Raw genomic sequence first — 22,817 nt, forward strand, 5'->3', positions numbered from 1 at the left:
ACTGTGTGAGCTCTTGCCGTGAGTGTGTGTTAGAGGGAGAAAGCAGGAAAACATCTGTGAGTAGTAGATAGCGATTTCATCATTCTAATTATGGCCACGATCTCTGCCAAGTAAGTAAAAGGTAGAAGGGTATCATTCAAAACTGTACGCATAGAAAGCTCCACAACAGACAGAGTACTCTTTATCCAGACATAACGTCCAGTAAAGCTTATTTAAAAATCCAAGCTGAGTGAGAAATTTGTGTTTCGCTTGCCAAGACTCGTATCAGCAGCACCACATGGGCCGACTAAATATTACAGGATGTTACATCAGGCTGATGACACTGTAAATGTAGGCATGCTGTGATTATTTAGTGCATAATCACAGGTCGGGTGAGTAAAAGCACAGCAGTACTGCATAAATGTTTATACTGAGTGAGAGTTTTTATTTGTTTGCCTGTTTGTTTGTTTTAATCAGCCTGTCTTTTGTGTGCCAATATTCTGATTGCTGCACTCTCTGTAAATAACACTTAGAACCGTGTTCCTCCTATGATGAATGACATGAATATACCTGAAGACGTTCTTGTTTTCTTTTAGAAAACCTTTCAGTCAGTTTCTCTGCTTTTTCTCTGCCTGTACTCTGTGTTATGAGCAATAGGGACATCTGGTGTCCAAAGTGAAACTTTAACTAGAACTAAACTTATTACAGATCAATATGATGAACATCAAATTGATAATATAACTGGGTAAACAACAGCTATGATTAAATAAACCCATTTTTTAAAATGTAGTACCAGTTGAGGGTGGAAAGCAGGAACCAACACCTAAAGGATTTCAGAAAATTGTTTTGCATTGAATCAGAGTTTTACAGGTGAACAAAGTGCTTGCAAAGTAGCAATATTACAGTGTAAAATCAGTGTGCTGCAAATTAAAGGCATCGCAATACACTCATGGAAACGTATTAAGTACATCTATTTCACTGCTCGTATCAGCATCACATGCACTTAATCGTGTAGACATCAAGAAAACCCGCTGAACTTCAAACTGACCATCAGAATGGAAAAGGATGACTTAAGTGATATTCTGGGATTTTCCCACAAAGCCATCTCTAGGGTTTCCAGAGAATCGTCCAAAAAAGAGAAAATACCCAGTGAGCTGCAGTTCTCTGGTGAAAACGCCTTGTTGAGAATGGCCAGGCTGCTTCGAGTTGATAGGAACAGTGACACAAATAACCACTAATTACAACCAAGGTGTGCAGAAGAGCATCTGTGAACACACTAGATTTTCAAGCAAATGTGCTAAAGCAGCAGAAGATGGGGGTGATGTGATGGTGTACAGGATATTTTCTTGGCACACTGGGCCCATTAGTAGCATCTGAGCAGAAGTTAAATGCTACAATCTACCTGAGTATTGTTGGTGTTGTTGCTGACCATGTCCATCCCTTTATGACTACTGGTGGAACCAGAGAGACTTCGTCTTTACCATAAAGAATTAAGGCAGCTCTGAAGCCAAAAGGAGTCCAGCCTAGTACGAGCAAGGTCATACTAGGCTACGAATATTTATTTACGAATTTGTTATATTTCATTTCCTTATGAATGTTGTCAGGTAATTGTCAGGAATCCCAATTAAAGTAAAATGATATCACATCTTTCTTCTCCTCTGTATTTTTACACCGGCTGTCCTTGCGCCTCTTATCTTCCTACAGGTTTGCCTCACTGCTGCAGACACTTAAGTTATTTTTAGCAGCACAAGTTCCAGAGAGCCTCCAGTTTCCCCGGTGCCTTACACATGAGCTCCGAGTTTAATTGAGGGTGTGTGCTCAGTGCGGACGTGCTTCATGTGTGCGTGTGGGAGTTTCTTTTATTTTCTATCTCGCCTCATGAATGTTGCATTTTTTGTCCCCTCTAAATTTGCCACAAACACTCACATGCATGGCTGCACGCATTTATGCACATATTCGCCCTTTTGTTCTCAAGCTCTGCCACAAATATCTGCTGATACTCGTCTGTGAGTATCATAAGAGGCAAGCCTACCTGTTTCTGCAATATTATTAAAATATATAATAATAATGGATTGCATTTATATAGCGCTTTTCGAGACCCTTATAGCGCTTTACAATTCCACTATTCATTCACTCTCACATTCACACACTGGTGGAGGCAAACTGCAGTTGTAGCCACAGCTGCCCTGGGGCAGACTGACAGAAGTGAGGCTGCCATCGGCCTCTCTGGCCAACACCATATATCCAAAGCTTTAGATGGACTATCAAAGGATAAACACGTGCACATGATGCGCATGAGGTTTTACAGCCTCATAGGAATGAGCACATTCAAACACTCTCCCCAAAGGTTCAACAGGATGAAAATACAGAGGAACCAATATTAAAATCATCACAGCCTTTGAAAGAAAAATTATACTTGTCCTTTGAAGACTTGCTTTATACTGTCTTTTGCGCTAATACATATAATAAACAGCTTATAAATCACAAGTATTCTGTTCAAAACAACCTGTAAAAGCTATTATTATTACCATTATTATTAAAAAGCTGCAGGCATGTTTTTCTTCAGTGTCTGTTTAGACACAGGATCTTGGCCGTGTTGGACGCTGCATTGTGTTGTTTTTTTTTTTTTAAGCAGCAGGAGGAACATTTCCAGGAATACAAAGATTTCTTCCACCACGATGTCTTTGTCCTCTTCCCCTCTGCCTTTTACTTCCACAGCCTCTCTGTCGATTTGTCTTTTATTAAGTGAAATACCAAAATTGCCGCTGGAGTTTTGCAGCATGGCTGTATGGCTTTTAACAAGTGCGACGTGTCAGACTAGAACTTCTTCATTCACCCCACTTAAATTTTTTGACCCACGAGTCTTCCAGGAACCGTAACATTGAGGCATTTCAACATCTTAATTAACTCAACAACCCTTAACCCCTCCCCTGTGTTAATTATGTGCCGGCATCCCCGAGCAGCTTGAAAGATGTTGTCATGGACATTTTTTTTATTAGTGACTCCTGAAGGTTAATTACACTCAGTGCCATCATTTTATTATTTTTTCCACCAAAGCCTCATCATGAATGTGGAATAGAGCAGATAAAAGTTTCATATCATACTGGCTTTCTTCTCTTTCCAGCCATTGAACATCATAACTAATGCAGTACATGCAGCATATGCGACCTGGGTTTTTCTTTGCAGGGTTTACTTCACTGGACGTATCACTACGTGTGCATGTAAAACGTGAAACAGCAGCCACAGAATGAGATATTATGAGATAGTTTTCCCACTGTGCGTTGATAAACTGTGTTTCTTTGACGCATGGTGTATACTTACTTTTTTATTGTTTTTGGATACCATGAGAACAATCTCCGACTTCTAAAAACATTAATTCTCTGTATAAAAATGTTATGGTGCTGCCAGACGCAGTGTCTTTTAGCCTTGTCTTTTCTGTCTCTCTCCGCTCTCACTGTCTCTCCCCCTTTCCTTACCTGCAGAGTGATGAACTGTGTGGATGCAGGCTGGGATGTTTTCCTGTAAGACAAAAGGCTCTTCCCTCACCCGCCTGCCCACTCTCCACTAAATGCTAGTGGTTTCCAGTTTGTAATATTACTGACCAGCTCTATCTTCAATTGCAACAACAAAGACATGTGTCATTAAAATCAACATACCTTCCAGTTCTGAATGAACAGTTATTTGTAAAGCTAACCGGCTAATCTGTCATTGTCTTCTTTTCTTTGCTCTTGCTCTCTCCGCCTTTCCCTTCCTTTAGCTCCAGGGTGTAGGGAATACCAGAATTCTACCCAGAACTCATGGACATCACCAACTGCCGTGTTTCTGGCCTTGTCACCTTCTGCCAGGCCTTTCATGCTGCCACTTTCAGTCGCTGCTTCTTTGCGGGTCTTGCTGCCCTCAGTTTTGTCTTCAGAAACTAAAAGGTAGGTTAAACCATGTTGAGATCAGGTCGTGGCCACCTGATCATTGCCTTGAGAAACTCTTGGGTTGCTTTGGGTCGCTGTTGCAACATTTGGTTGAATCTGAGCCGCTTATAGCAGAGTACACTTCAGACTTCATCCTGTTACTTCTATCAGCAATTGTGTCATCAATAAACACTAGTGACCGAGTTCCACTGGCAGCCATATGTGTCCAATGAAGCCCAGTGAACAATGGGCTGGGAGGTCAGTTCCTTGATCATTAACATGCAAATTGTCATGACCATTGATCAACAATCACTAATCAAAGCTCATTGATTCAGTGGGCTAGTTCCCGTCATTGTGCAAATGTAAGGCATTTCTTGATAGTAGACCTTGGCAATGATATATTTCCACGCATAGTTAAATCACATAATAATTGTTCAGTTTAAAATTTAAGGTGGTGCGCATAAGGCAATCCCCAAAAACAACAGCAGATGTGTGCGTGCGTGTGTGTGTGCGCGTGTGTGTGCGTGTGTGCGTGCGTGCGTGCGTGCGCGTGTGTGTGTGTGTGTGTGCGTGCACGTGTGTGTGTGTGTGTGTGTGTTCGTCAGTCTGACTTTCAGAGAATTTCAGATGAAGTACTTTAACAGATGCGGTATCAGAGTATATTTTAGGCAGCTTCCTGTACTTGTATTCATTTACCTTTCAAGTTGATACCATGCCATAGATAGAAACTCGTGCAGGGAACGGAGCTATCATTTTACATTTCAATGTCAAAATTAAGGAATGTTTTACCATAATGTGTTTTCAGCTGCACACTGAACATTAATGTCTGCAGCCTTTTTTTCTATGACCTGACATCATTTGACAAGAAGAAATGTAATCAATGAGCACTCAAATATCATAATATTTCTATTTACAGGTCTAGAATGATCAAAATGATCCCTCCAAGTAACTAAAATTATAATTATTCAATGTGAGATGTCGATGCTCTTTTCTACATAGTGCATTATGATTCCTTTCATCCTCTGAAACTGAATGTGAAATATTTTTCCCCATACAGCAGACATTTCCCCCAAAACCAAACTCTAATTACAAGTGAGAAATCCTTAGAAGCCCTTATAGATGAATGTCTGTATATAATAATCTTTTCATTATGATATCTGAGCAGGAGCTTACAGACAACACAGCAATATTTTTTTAATTTCCTCAGAGAGGCACGCAGACTGGGCCGGGACTCGCACGCCAGTGCTGCAGGTTATAATGTGTCTGGTACTTCTAATAACATTTGTCACAATGTAAACAGCTCATCCACACTTCACTGCCTCTGCAGCTCTATAAATTGTTCACTTGTTGAGACGAGCACTGGCACTTTTCAGTATCTGCTGAAGATCACGACTCTTCCCTTAGATCAATGACTAAGTCATTTTTCTTCAGAGGTGTTGTCCTGCGACGCTGGATGTGATGATCACAACTGTATAGTGTTTATGTTCGGCTCAGCTTGTGAGCGCAGGACTCTGAGCAGCTCTGCTCCTCCTCCTCTAAATAGCTGATGTCTCTCTGTGTCTGCAAGCGGCTGCAGCTCGCCCGGGGTCTCATCTGAGGAGCGCAGACGAAGGTTGCAGCGATTTTTTCCCTCAAAACAGCAAGTGAAATCCAGACGCAATGCAGGTAGGGTGAGCATTTATCACTTTGACTGTTACTTTCTGTCATTGCTGAATACGATTTACCCAGAATACAGACGATTAATCACAATAATGCTCCTGCAGTGTCTTACCTGCCCTAGCGCACATGCTCTGACCTTTTATTTATCAGCGCTAAAAAGTCTCACAACTGAACATTTGAAAGAAAGAGGACTGGACCATATGATTTTGTGATATTTTTAACGATACAGAGATCCATCAATGCTCCTTTTACAGTACTCCAAAATCAATATTCCAACTTATGGAGTAACTAATACCTTGGTATTATCTGAAAACCACACATGAAGTATTAAAGGTGAAATAAGCCCTTTGAAACTGTAACCGACCATAACTTATAATACATCTGCATTATAAGACTATGCAGATGTAATGAATTTTTTCTTCAGTTATTGATGTTTTATGTTTCCTCAAACATGTTGCAGCTGATTATATGTTATTTTTTGCTCCTTATTGTTTATTTATTAATCATTTTTATATCTAGAGATTTGGAGTACTGTGGTGGAGCAAAACCCGAAGTAGTTCACCTAGAATTGTAAATTTACTAGAAAAGAGTACCTTTCATTATTTAAGTACATTCTAAATGAGATTTGTTTCCTTCCACCAACTGGCTATTTAAAACTTAGAAGCTTACTATCCTGCCCTCAAGGAGAATGCTAACAGGAATACTCCTTTGTTGTTCATGACTGAGCTCAAACACAGGGCAAAAACATATGCATGCAGCAGAACTGCAAGGCAGTCTTGAAGATACCAAAAACACGACACAACACTATGTGTGAGCTCATGCCTGCATGCAGGTGTGTGTGCATGCAAAAAGGTAACATATGTGACGCTCAGTGGGGGTCGGGTGCCCAGAGAGTTCACGACGAGGTAGATCGCACGGAGCATCTCTCTTTTAATAATGCAGCTCCCCGCATGTGAAGACCCAAAATAACCTCCTTTTGGATCTGCTAGAGCAGCATGTGAGTTCTTTACACATCATTTTGTCTCATTTTGTTTTATTTACCCTTTAAAGGTAAATAAATGTATAAATTCCAATGACATCTATTTGATTGTTGAATTTATTTTGATTCGGGTGAAGTAAAATCAGATTTCAGGTCAGAGGAGACCGTTTTAGACGCGCCAGAAGGCTATATGCTGCATTTATGTATGAGACTGCTAAATGTGTAGTCATGCATTTTTAAATGTGAGCGTGTGACTGGCACAGATGCATACAACATGCCTGTGTGTATGTAGGCTATGTGTGTATTCTACTATCACTCCTTATATTCTTAGTCATCCTTCACCTCACCACGGCTGTCCACTCTGATCTTTTATTGATGAAGTTTTAAGCAGTGTGAATTATTGAGCAACAGCGTTGATGCTAAGCTGATTTAGCATCCTTCCATATTCAAATAGGGGACAGAGGAACTCCCCAGACAGTTGTTTCCTACAACACTCTTAATACTTTCATCTAAATATCCTCTAAACAATAAGATCTAATGGCTGCATTATTCGTGCAGTGTGCAGAGAGTTAAAAGGAAAGGAGAAGAAACTTCAAAATCTAAACCTGTGGGAAAGGATAAGCAAGCAGAGTTACATATCTTAACATCACGTGGTACAGTAGCACTGATAGGTTGGGAGATCGTGCCCAAAGACCTCATTCAGAATAAAAAGCAACAAAAGGGACAAAGCCAAAAAAAAAAGCACTACTCTTATATTGTTTCACAGTACATCATTTGTGCTGCTTAAAATCAGAGATGTGAATTACATTGCTGATACAGAAACACTGAATATGTGAGTCGTGATGATATAATGTGGTGGTAACATGAGAGCTTTTGTGCTATTGTTCCCAGAAGCGCTCCTGTCACCGGAGACCTTTTTCATTTCTTTCAGAAAGCACATTTCTAAATCCATCATGTGAAAAAAAGTTAAAGTCACTTCTAAAAACATAGAAATTGTCTGCAAGTTTGCTGGTCTGAAGCATTCAGGTGTGTTAATGTCAGTGCATCAGCTATGACCTTGGAGAAGCAACTGTCACTGCTCATCAATCTGGGAAGACTTATGGGGCCATTAACACAGAATTCCAACTTTATACAGTGAAAAAGATTATTCACAAGTGAAAAACATTCAAGATGACAGGTCAGACTGTGCAATGCTCAAAGAAACTGCAAAAAAGAATCAAATCTGGACATGACGCTCAGATTCTACAGGACTTAGCATGTGAAAAGTTCATGAGAGTGCAGATAACAGAGTTATTATAATGTTATAATTTCTATATAATTGTTCTTTTTTTATTTCTTTTTGACTTTTTGTTTTCAGTTCACTTCAGTTTTTATTGGTTTCTGTGTTACATTTTAATTATTATTGTATGGAGGGCACATGTCAGAGGTCAGATTTAGGAAAAATCAGTGCAGGTATTAGAATAAAAACACTTTTAAAGACATCTCAATAACCAAAATCTCAATAACCACGTCCATTAAAGCCTCATCAGGCAAGTTATAATAACATTTTGGTCAAATTAGCAGGTACTAAAAGTGAGGGCATTTCCACTCTATTTTTATTTTAGTTGGTTTTCCAAGTTCACAAAATAGTTTTTTTTTCAAAGTCTAGTTTTTATTTTAGTTAACCAAAGTTTTTTTTTTTTCACATTTAGTTTTAGTTTTGCTTACTATATTAACCTTGACAGTTAGGAAAAGACTGAACAAGTCTCGCTTGTTTGAGAGGGTTGCCAGGAGAAGTTGAAAACAAATCCCCAGACTTCTGAAACAAGTGGCGATGTTTGGCCAAAATGCACATCAGCACAAACACCTCGTACCAGCTTTAAGCACGATGGTGGAGGGATGATGATTCAGGCTTGCTTTGCACCCACAAGAATTTCGGCACCTTGCAGACATTGAGTGGACCATTAACTCCTTTGTATACCAAAGCATTGTAGAGTCAAATGAGGTAATCTGTCTGATAGCTAAAGCTTGGCCGAAAATGGGTCACACAACAGGACAGATAAATAAAGAAACACTTTTTAATAGTCTTTTTAATTGATGACTAAAATGACTAAATGATCATCAATTACAAAGTAAATCAATGTCTAAATGTTGCTTTGACTCATTTCACAATATAAATATGGATGCAGCTTGTGATTTCTACACCATTATTCTATTAAACATCCACATCAGTTCTACTCCTCGTTAACACTGGTCACTCTCTGCAGCGCAGTTCTTTGCTTATGTGTGCCAAAGTCTGTTCAGCCACGTGCCAGTCCCAGCTTGTTATTTCTCTAGGTTACAGCTTCTGTATTAACCATTGTAGACAACATCCTAGACATCGAGACAATACACTCCAAAAGAGAAGAGCTCTGAGTATATTGGTGAGGTTTTTTAGGCTCTGGTGAAGTGGATAAAATCATTAAACCTGCTTTAAGCAACACATTAACATTCATTTGTGTCCACTTGATAAATGTGGGTCAGATATTGATTCTTGTTTAAAATCTTTGGTGATCATCTCCACAGGGAAAATCTGGTTTGTTAGCTGGTAAATGTTCAGCTATTTCTCACTGGCTAATTGCTGACTGTGTTTGTATGGATTTAGTCATTTTCAGCTGTTAATGGCATTGTGAAGAGAACTAAATCAGGCTTACTGAGCTAAACCATGCAACATCAAAAAAAAAAAAGATCTGCAGAACTGTAATTTTATTAAAAATGAGAAATACTTTCTCTAAAATCTAATTTGTGACTAAAATACCAAAATATTAAAGAATTAATTCAGTGTAAAGAGACACGCCACAGTTAGCAGTGACTCTGTTTTACAGCCTGAAATAATTACACCTGGTATATTTACATCCACTTACAGAGAGGGGCTTTTGTTTTATTCCCCTGATTTAAAGCGTGGCTAGTTCTTTAAAATCAGGTGTGTCTGCTTCTCTTTTCTCTCTCAGAGGACAGTTTCTTTCTGTCTTCAGGCAGATGAGAAGGCGGTCGATGGCGGTCTGCTGCCGGATGCCAATGGGAAAGAGCCAAACCCGGGCGGTCAGACGGAGGGCTCAAAGTGGCAGAGACCACGGCTCTCGCGTAAATCTCTGATGAAGTGCTGCCTTGTGAAGTGGATAATTGCCAGCACCACACAGCAGGGCCCAGGTAGAAGCACAAAGAAGGCTGCAGCACCACGCTAATACCCTCAGTGGAAATTGTTGATTGTCTGTGACAGCGGGGTGGAGGAAGAGAAACGCAGGATTAATATAGGAAGAATGCATGCCCGCTGTCATGTACTACACAATACATTGATTTTAACCATATTCATATGTGCAGTATAGATTTACCTTATAAGTATCACATTCTTTACCATGTAAACCTTTTTTCAGCTAAAAACTTCATTTTTCAGCTTTTAACCAGTCAATGAGTGCATTGTGGAGGCTTTCACTCTTGAGTTTTTATATTTTTACCCTCCTTTGTCATTCGTTCTCTCTCAAACACACACAGACAGACTGTTGCCATTTTTTGTCTGACTCCCTGAGAAGTGAAAAGTGGCACGTTTTTAAAAATGAATGCCACAGAGTCTTCCAGCATCTGCCCCTCTTTTCTTGGTTTATGTAAGTTATTGACATATACCTTCAGTGCAGACATTTTTTTTCCCAATCCATCCTAACAATTTCACATTCTGTCTTGATTTTCTTTCCATTTCTCACATTTCACTTGTTTTAGCGGAAGAAATATAGAATGAGGTTAATGGAAATTGTCCTCTGCGGTTTCTAGAAACGACCCGCTCCTGTCATCCAGACTCATTTTCTGCTGACTTGTCTCTCTGCCAGCAGACAGATGGCAATATGTCTTGGACAGGAAGACAAGAGGGCAAATGCTTTTTGGCAAACACAATATTTTGCACTTATAAGAGTACCATTATAGTGTAAATATTGTTTTTATCTATAATAATGCATTCCATCTCATGTTTAACACCAGAAAGGGAATGTGTGTGCTAATCTTAACTCATCCAGTATATTTCTGGTAGCACTATTTTGCACCTAAAGCAGAGAACAGCAAAAATTAGAATTAGATTATTTTTAGTTTTTTGAACAGTTATTCAGAGAAATTTAAAGGTTTGTTAAAGCTCCTCCACAGTCTCTGCACTTTATTACAACACTATCACCATCTACTGGCGTGTGGAGATTACAGCACCTGAATTTCACACACACCACTCTCTGTCTATAGTAGCTGATGGGCTGCACTGACATTCATACTGTGCGGTTGTACAGTGAATGGAAGAGTCTATGAAAGAGGAGATTCATCTGCATCAAATGAAATGCATTAAAATGAACTAAAAAACAGATGCGATGTAGGTCTGCACTACACAGCCAATTCACCACCCAGGGAATCTTTCTGTTATCTGGACTCACTTACCTTAAGACTGACAATCAGGATAAGCAGTAACAGGACGCTGGTTATCAGCCTATTCCAGGGTTTTCCTTGCATGCTTACATGAAAGGAGTGTCCCTGGCAGCATCCAATGAATCACAGTTAAGGATAAGTGAACTGGCAGCAGTGTGGTTGATTTCACAAAAGATAATAGAACTGAGCACCGGGAAAATATGAAGCGGTTGAAAACATTATACAGACTGAAAGCAATACAGCTACTGCTGACAAAGCAGCATGTGTGAGAGGAAAAGCAGTGTGCACACTTCAACAACACTTTTAGTATAAAGTGTGTCCACTTTAAACATTTTCCTGTAAGACTGGAACAGAGCTGCTATATTAATGAAACTGAGCCTATTTGAAGACCGGAAAGAAAGCTGGCAAAAATGCAAACTGTGAGTTAACAGACTTATCGATATCATTCTGTCATTAAGTATTTCATTAAATTAATGTTTAATTAATGTTTGCATTATCTATAATTTGTCTGTTTGTCATATTGTGTAGAGTTAGGACCCAAACATGGGAGGCAAGCTGACTTACAAAAGGGGAGACACTTTCTTTAGGTTGATGATAAAACAAATAGTGAAACATCAACAGAAGGAAAAAAAAACAAAATCTAAATGGATACAAGGAAAGAGGACAAGTACAGAGGATAGCAGACCTCTTAACAAAGGACACAGGGAAGACTGGACTGTTTTTGCACATATTAAAGGGCTGATTAGACAAAAGTTGGAATGAGACATCAGTGCAGACATTCAGGAAGTAAAACCCACCTCACGAAGCTAACTATAGGAATAAAACAGGGAATGTACTGAAAACAATGAAACACAAATGAACTTACTCAAGGGAAAACACAGAAGGCAAGACAGACAAAGGAACAACTAGGAAAACCTTTGGGAACTAAACACATTAGAAAGAAACTCACAATAGAAACTTAAGGTATATAAAAACCAGTAATTACTATATATGATAATCAACTCTAAACAGGACTCAAAATCTCAACAGTAATTAAAGACTTAACTCTTTAAAGCCTAAACGATGAAATAACAGCCAGAAAAAATGTCAAAATAAATCAAAAATGATACACTTAAGGGTTCAATGTGTTAGGATAACATTGGAAATGAAAAGAAAACTCAAAATAAGAATTCAAAAAAACTCCAAAGCAACTAAAAACCTGGAGATTGTGACTTTGTTTGTCTTGTTGTTGTTGTTGTTGTGCTATAGTGGGAGCCCTTCAAATGCAACACTGACTTGGAAGGTCTTCCACTTTGATGATGCTCAGTGTAAAATCTATATGAAATCATAACTTGTCACATTTAGACAAGGCTCAGTTTAGTGGCTCCATGGTGTAAAGCTTTACACACCTGCCCCAACATGTGAAAGATCCTCAGTTCAATTCTGGGAGGAAATACAAACGACAGCCAAGCTAGTGTACGCCTAGTAGTGGTGTAAATCCTTGATAAATGGGAGGATTGTGTCAGGAAGGGGATCTGTGCCAAATCAAACACGTAGATCCACTTGCAGAATAAGGGAGCAGCTGAAAGTTCCTTTAGAAAAGACTCTACAGCAAGCTCACTGTTCCTGCTCTTGGCCAGCTTGTACATCACACCCATCCAGAGGGGACAAATCTGTTAGTCTAAAATAAAAAAATGCCCTCAATTATATCTTGGAAATCGTTACTTTATAATACAGATATTCTGTATCTGTATAGAGTTTTCTTTCCTTGTTGCTGTATTTGATGTTAGTAAAGAAAATGAAAACACAAGATCTGAAGAAACTGTTAAAATACAGTTAAAATATTTCACGTTGTTGCTGTTGCTGGCCCTGTTTCTGCTTAATAACTAAATTGGGCAGAAAAAGAAGATTCATTCATAACACGCTAGAAAAGACCCAGGGAAACCGAGTTAACGCTAAAAACGATTTTAAAAAATTAACGTTAACAACCGATTAAAACCCTGAAAACCATCAATTTCACACCCAAGCCTCAACTCTCGCGGCCCGGTACCAAACGACTCACAGACCGGTACCGGCCCATGGCCCGGGGGTTGGGAACCGCTGATTCATAGAAGTGACCTCTTAAGTTTCAAAAGCAACACAACTGTAACCTGAATGGAAAGCCCAAATGTACCATTTGAATGCGTAGATATTAAGACCTGTGCCTTAAACCAGACCTCCATGCCTGCATCAAGAAAAAATGTCCTAGCTAGCTAATTTAATTGTTTGACAAGAAGTTTTGATTGATGGCTTAGACTCCAGGCTGTAATGTAGCTTTCAGTGTAGTCATTAAAGCCTGATGATGGGACTGATGGCTGCACTGTCGGCATCTCTGCGAGCTTAAGCCACCTCACTCTTGTCTGTATTTAATAGAAGAACAGGAATACATCAGCACTTAAGGTGCATTAAACAATGTAATGATGCATTATTTTTATGGAAGGTTCCCTCATGAGCTCATGCATCTTGCATGTTTTATATAATGGCTGAGTCCATCTCACAAAAAAGACAGGTTGCAAAAAAATCCACATAAAAGAAATAACAAGTTCCTGCATTTTGTTAGCTGGGCAGTACATCTGCTCTACTTTACAGTTTACAGTGCCCAAGTTGAGCTTACAATGTAGTAAATTTCATTGTTAAATGACAGGAAACCACAATCACTGAGATTTTACAGGATTAAACGGTCATTTTACATCTGTACTCTACAATAACAGTTTCTTACTGTGAAAAACAGTAACAGTAACTATAACAGTGCTATAATGTATAAAATATACACTTTGTAGTATACTGCAGAGTATTTTAAAGTACTATTTTTTTTTGTCAATGTCCAGAAATTTGTATCTTCTCAAATGTCAGGGTGTCACAACCATGAGACTTTTATTATGAAATAAAAAATAACAATAGCAACGATCACACAGACCCCAATTGGCAATCAGAATTAAAGTTTTAATGAGCTGTTGTGCTAAACATAGATATTATTTTTGATGATAATAATGTAAACAAAAAAAGATGCAAAACCTAGCTAATAGTTTAAGGAGGCAACCATATGCTTCAAAGCTAAATGCAACAGCGCAGGTTTGACTCTGACCTGAGGCCCTTTGATGGGCATGTTTACCCACTTTCCTATTTACTCTTCACTGCAAAAAGCCAAAAAATTATGGAAAAAATACAGGTCATGCTGGTGACCAATATAGGAATCATCATGTGTGAACTCAATTTGGAATCAGAGTTTGAACTCATAAAAGTTTGCCTTCATAGACCATCTTCTTGAGCTGCTACAATAATAGAAATGACTGCTGTTAATATTTTCTACATCAGCATTTGCAGTATATGGCTGTATTTACAAAAAGTGGTGTATTGCTGTACAAAATATATTGTATTTTTACAGCAATTTGTTTCAGTGTAGACACATATTATGAAGTAGGTCTAAATTTACAAAAATAAATGAATACAGTGTATTTGATTATGCCATATATAATGTCCTAATCAAATAAACAGAAGCCTTTTCTCAGAAAATGAGCTGATAGACACCTTTTTACAAAAAACCCATACATTTTCATAATGCACAACGACATCAGGTCTCAGTCTAAATTACATCGTCCAAATGTACATTTGAGGAGCTCGGCAGCTCTACTATTGATATTTCTTGTATTTTTGGCAGGGCACTATCCCCGTTCATTAGGTCCATTTAAACTCTCTAACTTACATAAACCCTCCCTGACCATCGAAATGCATATCTGGCATACATCCTCTGCCTGCTCACAGACCAATATTGTTCCTCTGCACAATTGATTTGCTTTCCACCCCTCTTTCCTACTTACATTGAGTCCATTATGTTGTGCAGACTCATCAGTTGTGAACTATCCCAATGATCTTTACAATAGAGCATAATCATAAAAAACTCAAAAAGTATATATAAATACTGTTACATACATTATTTATAAAATATATATATCTGTGTTGTCAGTTTAGCTTTGCAGGATAGCAATAGTTCATTTCAGCTTTTGTTTTGTTTTTTGCAATGTCATAAAAGACAGTTTTTACAATCACAGTGGTCTAACTGCTTTTGAGCTCAGAGTGAATACATCTGTATTATTGAGTGCGTGCATCGCTGAGCAGTCCTGTAGACACAGGCAGCACCACACAGGACATAATAGTTTTCTTTATGAGTGCTGTTAATATCCCAAACATCAGAAAATGTGAATCAATGCTTGGTATATCATTTTGCATCTTTATCATGACCGGGCATATTTAGACATTGCAGATTGCCAATCAGAAACTATTAGCAGAGGAATCCCTTCAGTAACAGTGATCCACCCACCCGCCCACAACCTCAAACACACAGCTCAAGACAGTGTAAGTGGAGGTGGAGCCCTGAGTTGATGGGACAGTGGGAAAGATCCAGCAGGATGCGAAACGCTGCTGAGCCGCAGCAGAACTGAATCATCTGCAACTGGGGATAACTTTGGATAATTTGGGGGAACTCAGATTCAGTGAATTTTTTATCTACCTGCAGGAGCAAAAATGGACTTTGAACCTGTTTCTTTAATGAAGAAGGCTCTGCAGTCACTTTTATTTCTTTCCCCCATTCACTGGCCATTTGCATATGAAAACTAACAACTAGTGGAGCTTGCACCATAGCAAGTGTTATATGTCAGTTGTTATTTTAAAGGTTTTTTTTTTTAAAGGGCTTTTGCAGAAGCTATATCTAATGAATTGCAACGATGGCTTTGGAGGGCATGGAAATAATTGCTATCATTGTTGTTATTGGACTATGTATTGTTGTCCTCAAACAGTTTGGGATTTGCGACCCTTTGTCACTGGAAGGTAAGACAGAGAAAGAGAGAAATTAAACATTGATCTTTGTAGGATAGCCTTTAATATCTCACAGGGTTTTTTTTTTACATACGTAATAGAAATGGAAAAGTTAACAATAGTCATGCACATGCAGTAAGTTGAATTTTCCCGTACTGACAGTTAATTAATCCCCTTGTAACTCTTTTCATGACAAAACTTATTGTGTTTATTGGGACAAATTCATGGACTTTTGAACAAAACTCGAAGTCCATCCATGAAAAAAGAGTAACTTTGAAAGTCACTATGAGGCCTCTTCATGAACAAATTCTTACAGTGTTGTTTTTACAGCGACCCTGAACCTACCTTTTAATTTTCCGTATTGGTAAAAATTTTGGTCTAACTAAATATTTTTTAACAGTCATATCAATTTCTCCTTCCCTGTTTCTCAACCTCTTCAACTTGCTATATCTGTGGCATTCTCATGAAGATGGTGAGTACCTACAATGGTATTCCTCTGCACATTATTACATGCGACTGTAATTGCATTCCAGCTGTTCTTGGAAATTTTTGGTTTTTGGTAATTGCAGTATGTACATTTTTTGGTCCTTAAGGCTGACGAAGCAAGCTTTTTTTCTCACAGTTGGCATTTAAGCTTGTCAAACACAGGTGTAACTGCATTAAATGCCAGTGGCTGTCTAAAAATGTGCAACTCCTTTTGCTTTTGCAACCCTAAAAATGTGCTTTAAATCACCCTTGTCTAATATCTTTTCATTTAAGTGTCAGGATGCCAACAGCGACCTTGAAAATGCCAAAAAAAGAAAAGCATGGCAGCATGTACTTTCTGCCTGGTTATTTCTTCATAAACAAAATTATGAAGAAGAAAAAGCTTTTTCTATCAAGATTATTTCTGTTACGCCTTTAGCAAAAAATATTCCTTCATGCAATGTTCATAAAAATGTAGCACTGCACCAAATAGCTCAACTAGAACTGGAAGAGCTCGCTGTGTTACTTTAGCATAATACTTCGATGCTACAAGTTTCTCTCTTTCTCTCAAAACAACTCCCACGTCTTTCTTTCTGTTTCATCTTCTTATTTTTTACTTGTACGATGTTGAACATTCTTCTTACGCCGTTGCTTCCACCCATTTATTTGTCGTCCCTCTCCCTCTTGAACCTCTCCATGTTTGTGTTGTTTCTGTGAAGATGGTGAGCATTTTGAGTTATAGGATGTAAATGTAAATGTTTTGCCTCTATGATTTCCTTTTTCTGTCTTTCTAGTCTTACTGCTAGTAAGAATCCCCCTTTCCTTCTACCCTCTCGTTTCCCCTTTTTGTCTCTTTTCGTGTGACAGACAGCAGTGACAGTGACCTTGAACTCTCCATGGTGCGTCACCAACCTGAGGGTCTCGAACAGCTCCAAGCCCAGACGCAGTTCACGAGGAAGGAGCTGCAGTCGCTTTACAGAGGCTTTAAGAATGTAAGAAAACAATCAGCATACTTAGAAGCAATTCATCAGTTTTACTCTTTATTATTTGGCAGTATTTTAGCACAAAGGAGCATCTTTCCCTAACCACGTGTTTTGCTATTATCCTTTATGTATTTGTGACATTGTGAGTTGCAGTTTGATTGATTAATTATAGTGTAGTTACTTAATTATAAAATATAAGCACACTTCATTACACATAAACTCAATGTACTTTGCATAAAAAGAAGCATCAGTGACACCATTTAACTTAATTTCCTGTGGAGCACTCTCTAACCATTCCTTCTATTAAAATGAATATAAATGCTACAAAAAAATATTCAATACAATGAAAAGTACAAGAAAAGTTCATGTAAACATATATAGACAACCAGGTTTTCATGTCTAAACTGTGCGTAATTATTAATCATCAAATGTCAACAACATGGACTTCCAGAAAGTTTTGAATCCTGGCTTCAAGGATTGGACCACAAGAGCACTCGAAACTGGCACAAAAATGACCGTTACAATATAAACCGGCATCTTTTAAACAGAGATATGACAATCACTAATAAACCAAATAAAACCATAAAACTTCACAGACTGACTGAATACTGAATCTATTTTTAACACGTTATGGGACTACTGCGTCATTTTAAGAAGTTGTGATTTAAGAAGTTCTCCGGTGTTGCTCAGGCCACTTTTCAGGTAGCCTACTGTAAACATATGATTGGAATTATAGTGTTTTATGTGCGCATTTGGCACTTAGTCATAAAAACTTTAAAAATCCCAGGCTTACAGGAAATTACTTTTATATTCTATCTATTTGTTGCATCTTATTGGGTTGTCTAAGCAGAGAAGCTCAGACCTCCCTCGCCCAGGCTCTTCACGGGGGAAACCCAGCCCAGTAACATAATCTCTCCAGTGATTCCTGGGTGTGCGTAGGGTTTCCTCTCTGCAGGACAGCTATAAAGCAACTCACCTATGAGGAATGCAGGAAGCATCCTAGTCAGATACTACCATTTTTCCCCTTTTTTCAAACAAAAAAATGTGTAATCATGTAAAATAGTTTCTCTCCAAATGTACAATTGAACAAGAAGATTATTGAAAATGAGTGTGTGTGTGTGTGTGTGTGTGTGTGTGTGTGTGTGTGTGTGTGTGTGTGTGTGTGTGTGTGTGTGTGTGTGTGTGTAAACAATAAGTGTGCATGCAAGTGCCTAAGGGCAGAAATCTTTATTTTGATGGCAGCTTCAGCACTTTTGCAAATTTCTTCCTTTTTATGAGCCGATGCATGTATTGCTCAAATCGTATTGGTCAACCACGGCATGCACGCATAAACTTGGGAGTGACTTAACACATATTTTTGCCCACTGCAGGACGGGGTAATAGATATCGACAGTAAGTGGTTGTAATAGGAAGCAAAGCTCCATTAAAGAGGGGAAGGAGAAGACCACAAGCTGATGTAAACAAAGAAGCTTTAAACTTAGAAAAAAAAGAAGCCTGAAAATGTTTTTTAAGAGTCTTCAGAGGCATTAATGATACATAAAGAGTTGCGCAGAGAAATGTCCAGCATAAACAAATCTTTAATGATGATATCAAGAAGATGATTTTAACTAACCAAACAGATTTGTTTTCACAGCAGACGTTCTGACTTGTCATAGCAGGATAAGTACAGTAGTATTAAGTACAAGAGTATTAGTTGATACCCGGTGCTGTATTCCACTTTGCTTTGGAATTCCAGGTAACACTAAACGAGCAGAGCAATCACCAAAGTTAATCGTTCGATCTGAGTTTTTTAGTTGTTTTTGCAGCTTTATTACATTTCGCACTAAAACCGGTTTCCACCCTTTTTTTGCCAAATGAAATCAAAGTTTTTGCTTCATTCCTGTGTAGTTTATTGCACTTTCTTTTCCCAGCACAAGCAAGGTATTCTCCACACATGTATCAGTGTTACTACAATTGTTGCGTTGTTTTATGACAAATCAATTCTTTGAGTAAACGATGATCTTATAAGGTCTCAAATAAGATTTCCTTAAGTTTTTTCCTTAAGACAATGCAACAGGGGACACAAAGCCGATGAGGAATGACATCATCATCTTAGAGGAGCAAGGGCCATGTTGTCTGTGAAGGTTTTTCTGTTATCCAGGTCATCATAGTCTAAGGAGCTTGGGAAAAAAGCGTCTGGACTTCTTTAAGTTGCTTAAAGACGTTTCACCAAGAAACTTCTTCAGTTCTAGAAGTGAAGAAGTTTCTTCAGTTCTTTCCAAGCTCCTTAGACCAAGGACCGTGTTGCTGCCCATCAATCTGGGAAGGCTTGTATCACTAATTACAATCAATTTGAAGTCGATTATTCAGCTGTAAGAACTATTTTTTATTAGTGGGAAGTATTCAAGACAAGTCCCAATCTTTCCAGGATTGGATGTCCCAGCAATTTCCTGATTCACTTTTAGTGTCTCACGTTTAATGTTGTTAATATTCTGTACTTCTTAACTGGTATACACTAAGTCCATATGTGTTAATGACTCCTAACTGTTCATTAGCAGAGTTAAACACTCTTTTCTTTCACTGACTTGTTTTTCTATTGTTTACCTTTCAATAGGAGTGTCCCAGTGGGCTAGTGGATGAAGAAACATTCAAGAGCATTTACTCACAGTTCTTCCCTCAAGGAGGTACATTATGCAACTTGATAATAAAAATTATAATAAGCATGATACTTGATACTTGATATTTTAAAGGTGCAGTTTATATTTGCTAGATGCTGTTTCTTTGTAAAGTTGCCATAGCAACATTAAGTAATTAAGTAAATTTTTCTCACTCCCTCTAGATTCATTTTTTAAAAAGACCACAGTTGCTTACAGTTAATATTCAGTGCTAAACATGCATTGCAATTAACAATGGTCATTTCTTGCTTTTCATTATTTTCTCTCAGATGCAACTACATATGCACATTTCTTGTTTAATGCTTTTGACATGGACAGAAATGGCTCCATCCGGTTTGAGGTGAGTACAGCAGGGGCTGCAAGTTTAAAGGTTTTCATTTATAAAAAGCTTAAAAGAAATTAAACAATGGATTGCATTTACAGGACTTTGTTCTAGGTCTGTCTGTGTTACTTCGAGGCTCAGTTACGGAGAAACTTCGCTGGGCATTTAATCTATATGACATCAACAAGGATGGCTACATTACAAAAGAGGTACAATGATAAAAAAATAAATAAATAAAATCCAAATCTGTTGCACTTTTATGATGTCTGTCTTTTTTCCTGCAGGAAATGATGGCTATCATGACCTCCATTTATGACATGATGGGCAGGTATACTTTACCCAGCGTAAAAGACGATTCCCCAGGTGAACATGTGGAGAAGTTCTTCCAGGTATACTTAATCCAGAAACCCCCACACTCCCACCGCCACTGCTCACAGGAGGATGGGGGATCCATGCTCTCATGTTGTTTACTTCAGTCAATTTTGACCCTAGAGAAGAAATCAGGCCTCATCAGCCCATTCAGAGATGCTGTTCTGCATACCTTGGTTGTAATAAGTAGTTATTTCAGTTGCTGTTTCCTTGTATCTAACCACTCTCTTCTGACCTCTGAAAGCAACAAGTCCTTTTTTCCCAGAGAACTGCTGCTCACTGGATATTTTCACTTTTTTCAACCATTATCTGTAAACCCTAAAAATCAGTGTGTGGGCAAAATCCCAGTTTGATCAGCCGTTTTTAAAATTTGGCACCAACAAAGTTGCCATGCTCAAAGTCACTTAATTATATTGAGTTTGTGACATTTAACTGGCTGATCAGATCCTTGTGTTAGTGTGCAGTTTAACAGAGGACCTAATAAAGTATGCAGTGAATGTACATTAGTACATCCAGATATTGTATTGAAGCACTGAGTGCTCAAGTAGAGTAGAAAAGTACTATAAGAACCAGTCCATTTACCAATTACTACCCAGTGCCACATTTTATTTGTTACTGTGACAGGCTACAGGGGTGTACACTTTTTTTCAGTTACTCATTCATGAAAGAAATGAATGATAAATAAACTGAAAGAAAGAACGAACCTGTTATTTTACCTCATGTTATCCACTTTGTTTCTTTAATATGGATCAGAAAATGGACCGTAACAGAGATGGAGTGGTGACAATAGATGAATTCATAGAAACCTGCCAAAAGGTAAATCCTTATGTAAATCTAAAGATTTTGCCACATGATGATTGGCCAAATTTATACACTATATTACTTGTATAACTATTGTTTCCATAACAGGATGAAAATATAATGGCTTCTATGCAGCTGTTTGAGAACGTCATCTAGTTTCTGCAGAGAAAGGTGGACCAATAATGCTGTATAGAGCTTCCCACTACAAACGTCTGGGCCTGAACAATTTCATTTATCCTAAAAAGGAAAAACTGGGTGTTTTGACACTTTCTACTACTAACTGATGGACACTATTGAGTTTCCAGTCAAGCTGTTTCATGCAGAGAAATGTACAGGATTCACCAAAATCACCTGAGAAAACAATGTTTCTTTGCATGATATTTCAACTTTCATTTCTGCACATGAAACAACGTGCTGTGATTACCAGATGAGCATGAGTGTTCGCCTGACATTAGAGAGCATGTACTGCAAACCACCTCAAACACAAATTATTCCTTTTATTGTATTTTTTGCCACAAACGTGCAAATGTGAATTCTTTGTTACTATATTCAACTGTGCAGAAATGAAACCCAGACATTGTTGTGCTTACCAGAATCCAGTTGAAATAAATATTTGCTCTCACATACTGATACTCCTGCTGAATCCCTTCTTTTTATAAAAAAAAATGCAACAGGCAAAAGAAATTCCACATGTGCATTTTATCAGTTTCCATATGTTTAACAGTCCTTATAGAAAATAGAGTATAGAGTAAGTGATTGTATCAAATTTGTTGCACTGAATCTGGCATTTTGTAATAGTAAAGCTCTTAAAATGCTGTAAAACAAGTCATTCACAGTCTTAAGTCACTGTATAAGGTCAGACAAACAATACTGCAGTTGTGCAAGATGAAGCCTCAGGGGGCTTCTTTAAATTCCTGATCCAAACCAGTGCTTCATGGTCATGGTCCCAAGAGGGATTATTCCTGATCTTTTAGCCTTTGGCAGACAGTCATCTCTCATGCTCTACATCCTCAGAGTTCTCTTTATCCTCTCCATTGCAGGTTTGTTCTTTGTTCCATGCAAAAATAGTTTTATTCTCTAAGTCTGACAATGGAATTTCATTTTCGAGTTCTGACATTAAATTATAATCTTAAAAAAATAATACTAAAAAAGAAAAATGCATACACAATCAGTCACCGGCTCGACTGCCCCCTTATTCTGCAGGCCATGCTTCCATCCAAAGGACCGGTGTTCTGAGAAACCATCCTACTCTGACAAAACGTCCTACCCGTATTATAATTTGACGGTGACTTGCGACTAAACCTAACCCTAACCATAACCATAACCTTAAGAAATATTCCGGATGGGTGAGAGAAAAAGAAGTTAATTCAGCGTTGGTGTTGTGCGCATGCGCCACGTCTGTGCACAAACATTGGCTGGACATTAGAATCGCCATGAAAGACGATTGGAGTTACTGAA

The 22,817-nt window shown here is 38.3% G+C and overlaps 1 protein-coding gene across 5 annotated transcripts; it reads left to right on the plus strand.

Annotated features, from left to right (window-relative positions):
• The first annotated feature begins 3,691 nt into the window (after nt 1-3,691).
• On the plus strand, nt 3,692-21,989 carry LOC120714154 (calsenilin-like). Of its 5 annotated transcripts, XM_040000217.1 has the most exons (11): nt 3,692-3,902; nt 5,452-5,549; nt 9,492-9,690; nt 16,235-16,237; nt 17,098-17,222; nt 19,807-19,876; nt 20,137-20,207; nt 20,291-20,398; nt 20,474-20,578; nt 21,312-21,374; nt 21,468-21,989. In XM_040000217.1, the coding sequence occupies exons 2-11, from the start codon at nt 5,544-5,546 to the stop codon at nt 21,513-21,515; spliced, it is 798 nt and encodes a 265-aa protein (XP_039856151.1). In that variant the 5' UTR covers nt 3,692-3,902; nt 5,452-5,543; the 3' UTR covers nt 21,516-21,989. The 5 variants fall into 5 exon arrangements, with proteins under 5 accessions (XP_039856151.1, XP_039856153.1, XP_039856150.1 ...); XM_040000219.1 differs by lacking the exon at nt 3,692-3,902 and having other exon boundaries at nt 5,240-5,549; nt 9,516-9,690; XM_040000216.1 differs by lacking the exon at nt 3,692-3,902 and having other exon boundaries at nt 5,241-5,549.
• The last annotated feature ends 828 nt before the right edge of the window (nt 21,990-22,817 follow it).

This window comes from Simochromis diagramma, unplaced genomic scaffold (assembly GCF_900408965.1).
Source record: "Simochromis diagramma unplaced genomic scaffold, fSimDia1.1 OVJJ01000596.1, whole genome shotgun sequence".
Lineage (NCBI taxonomy): Eukaryota > Metazoa > Chordata > Actinopteri > Cichliformes > Cichlidae > Simochromis > Simochromis diagramma.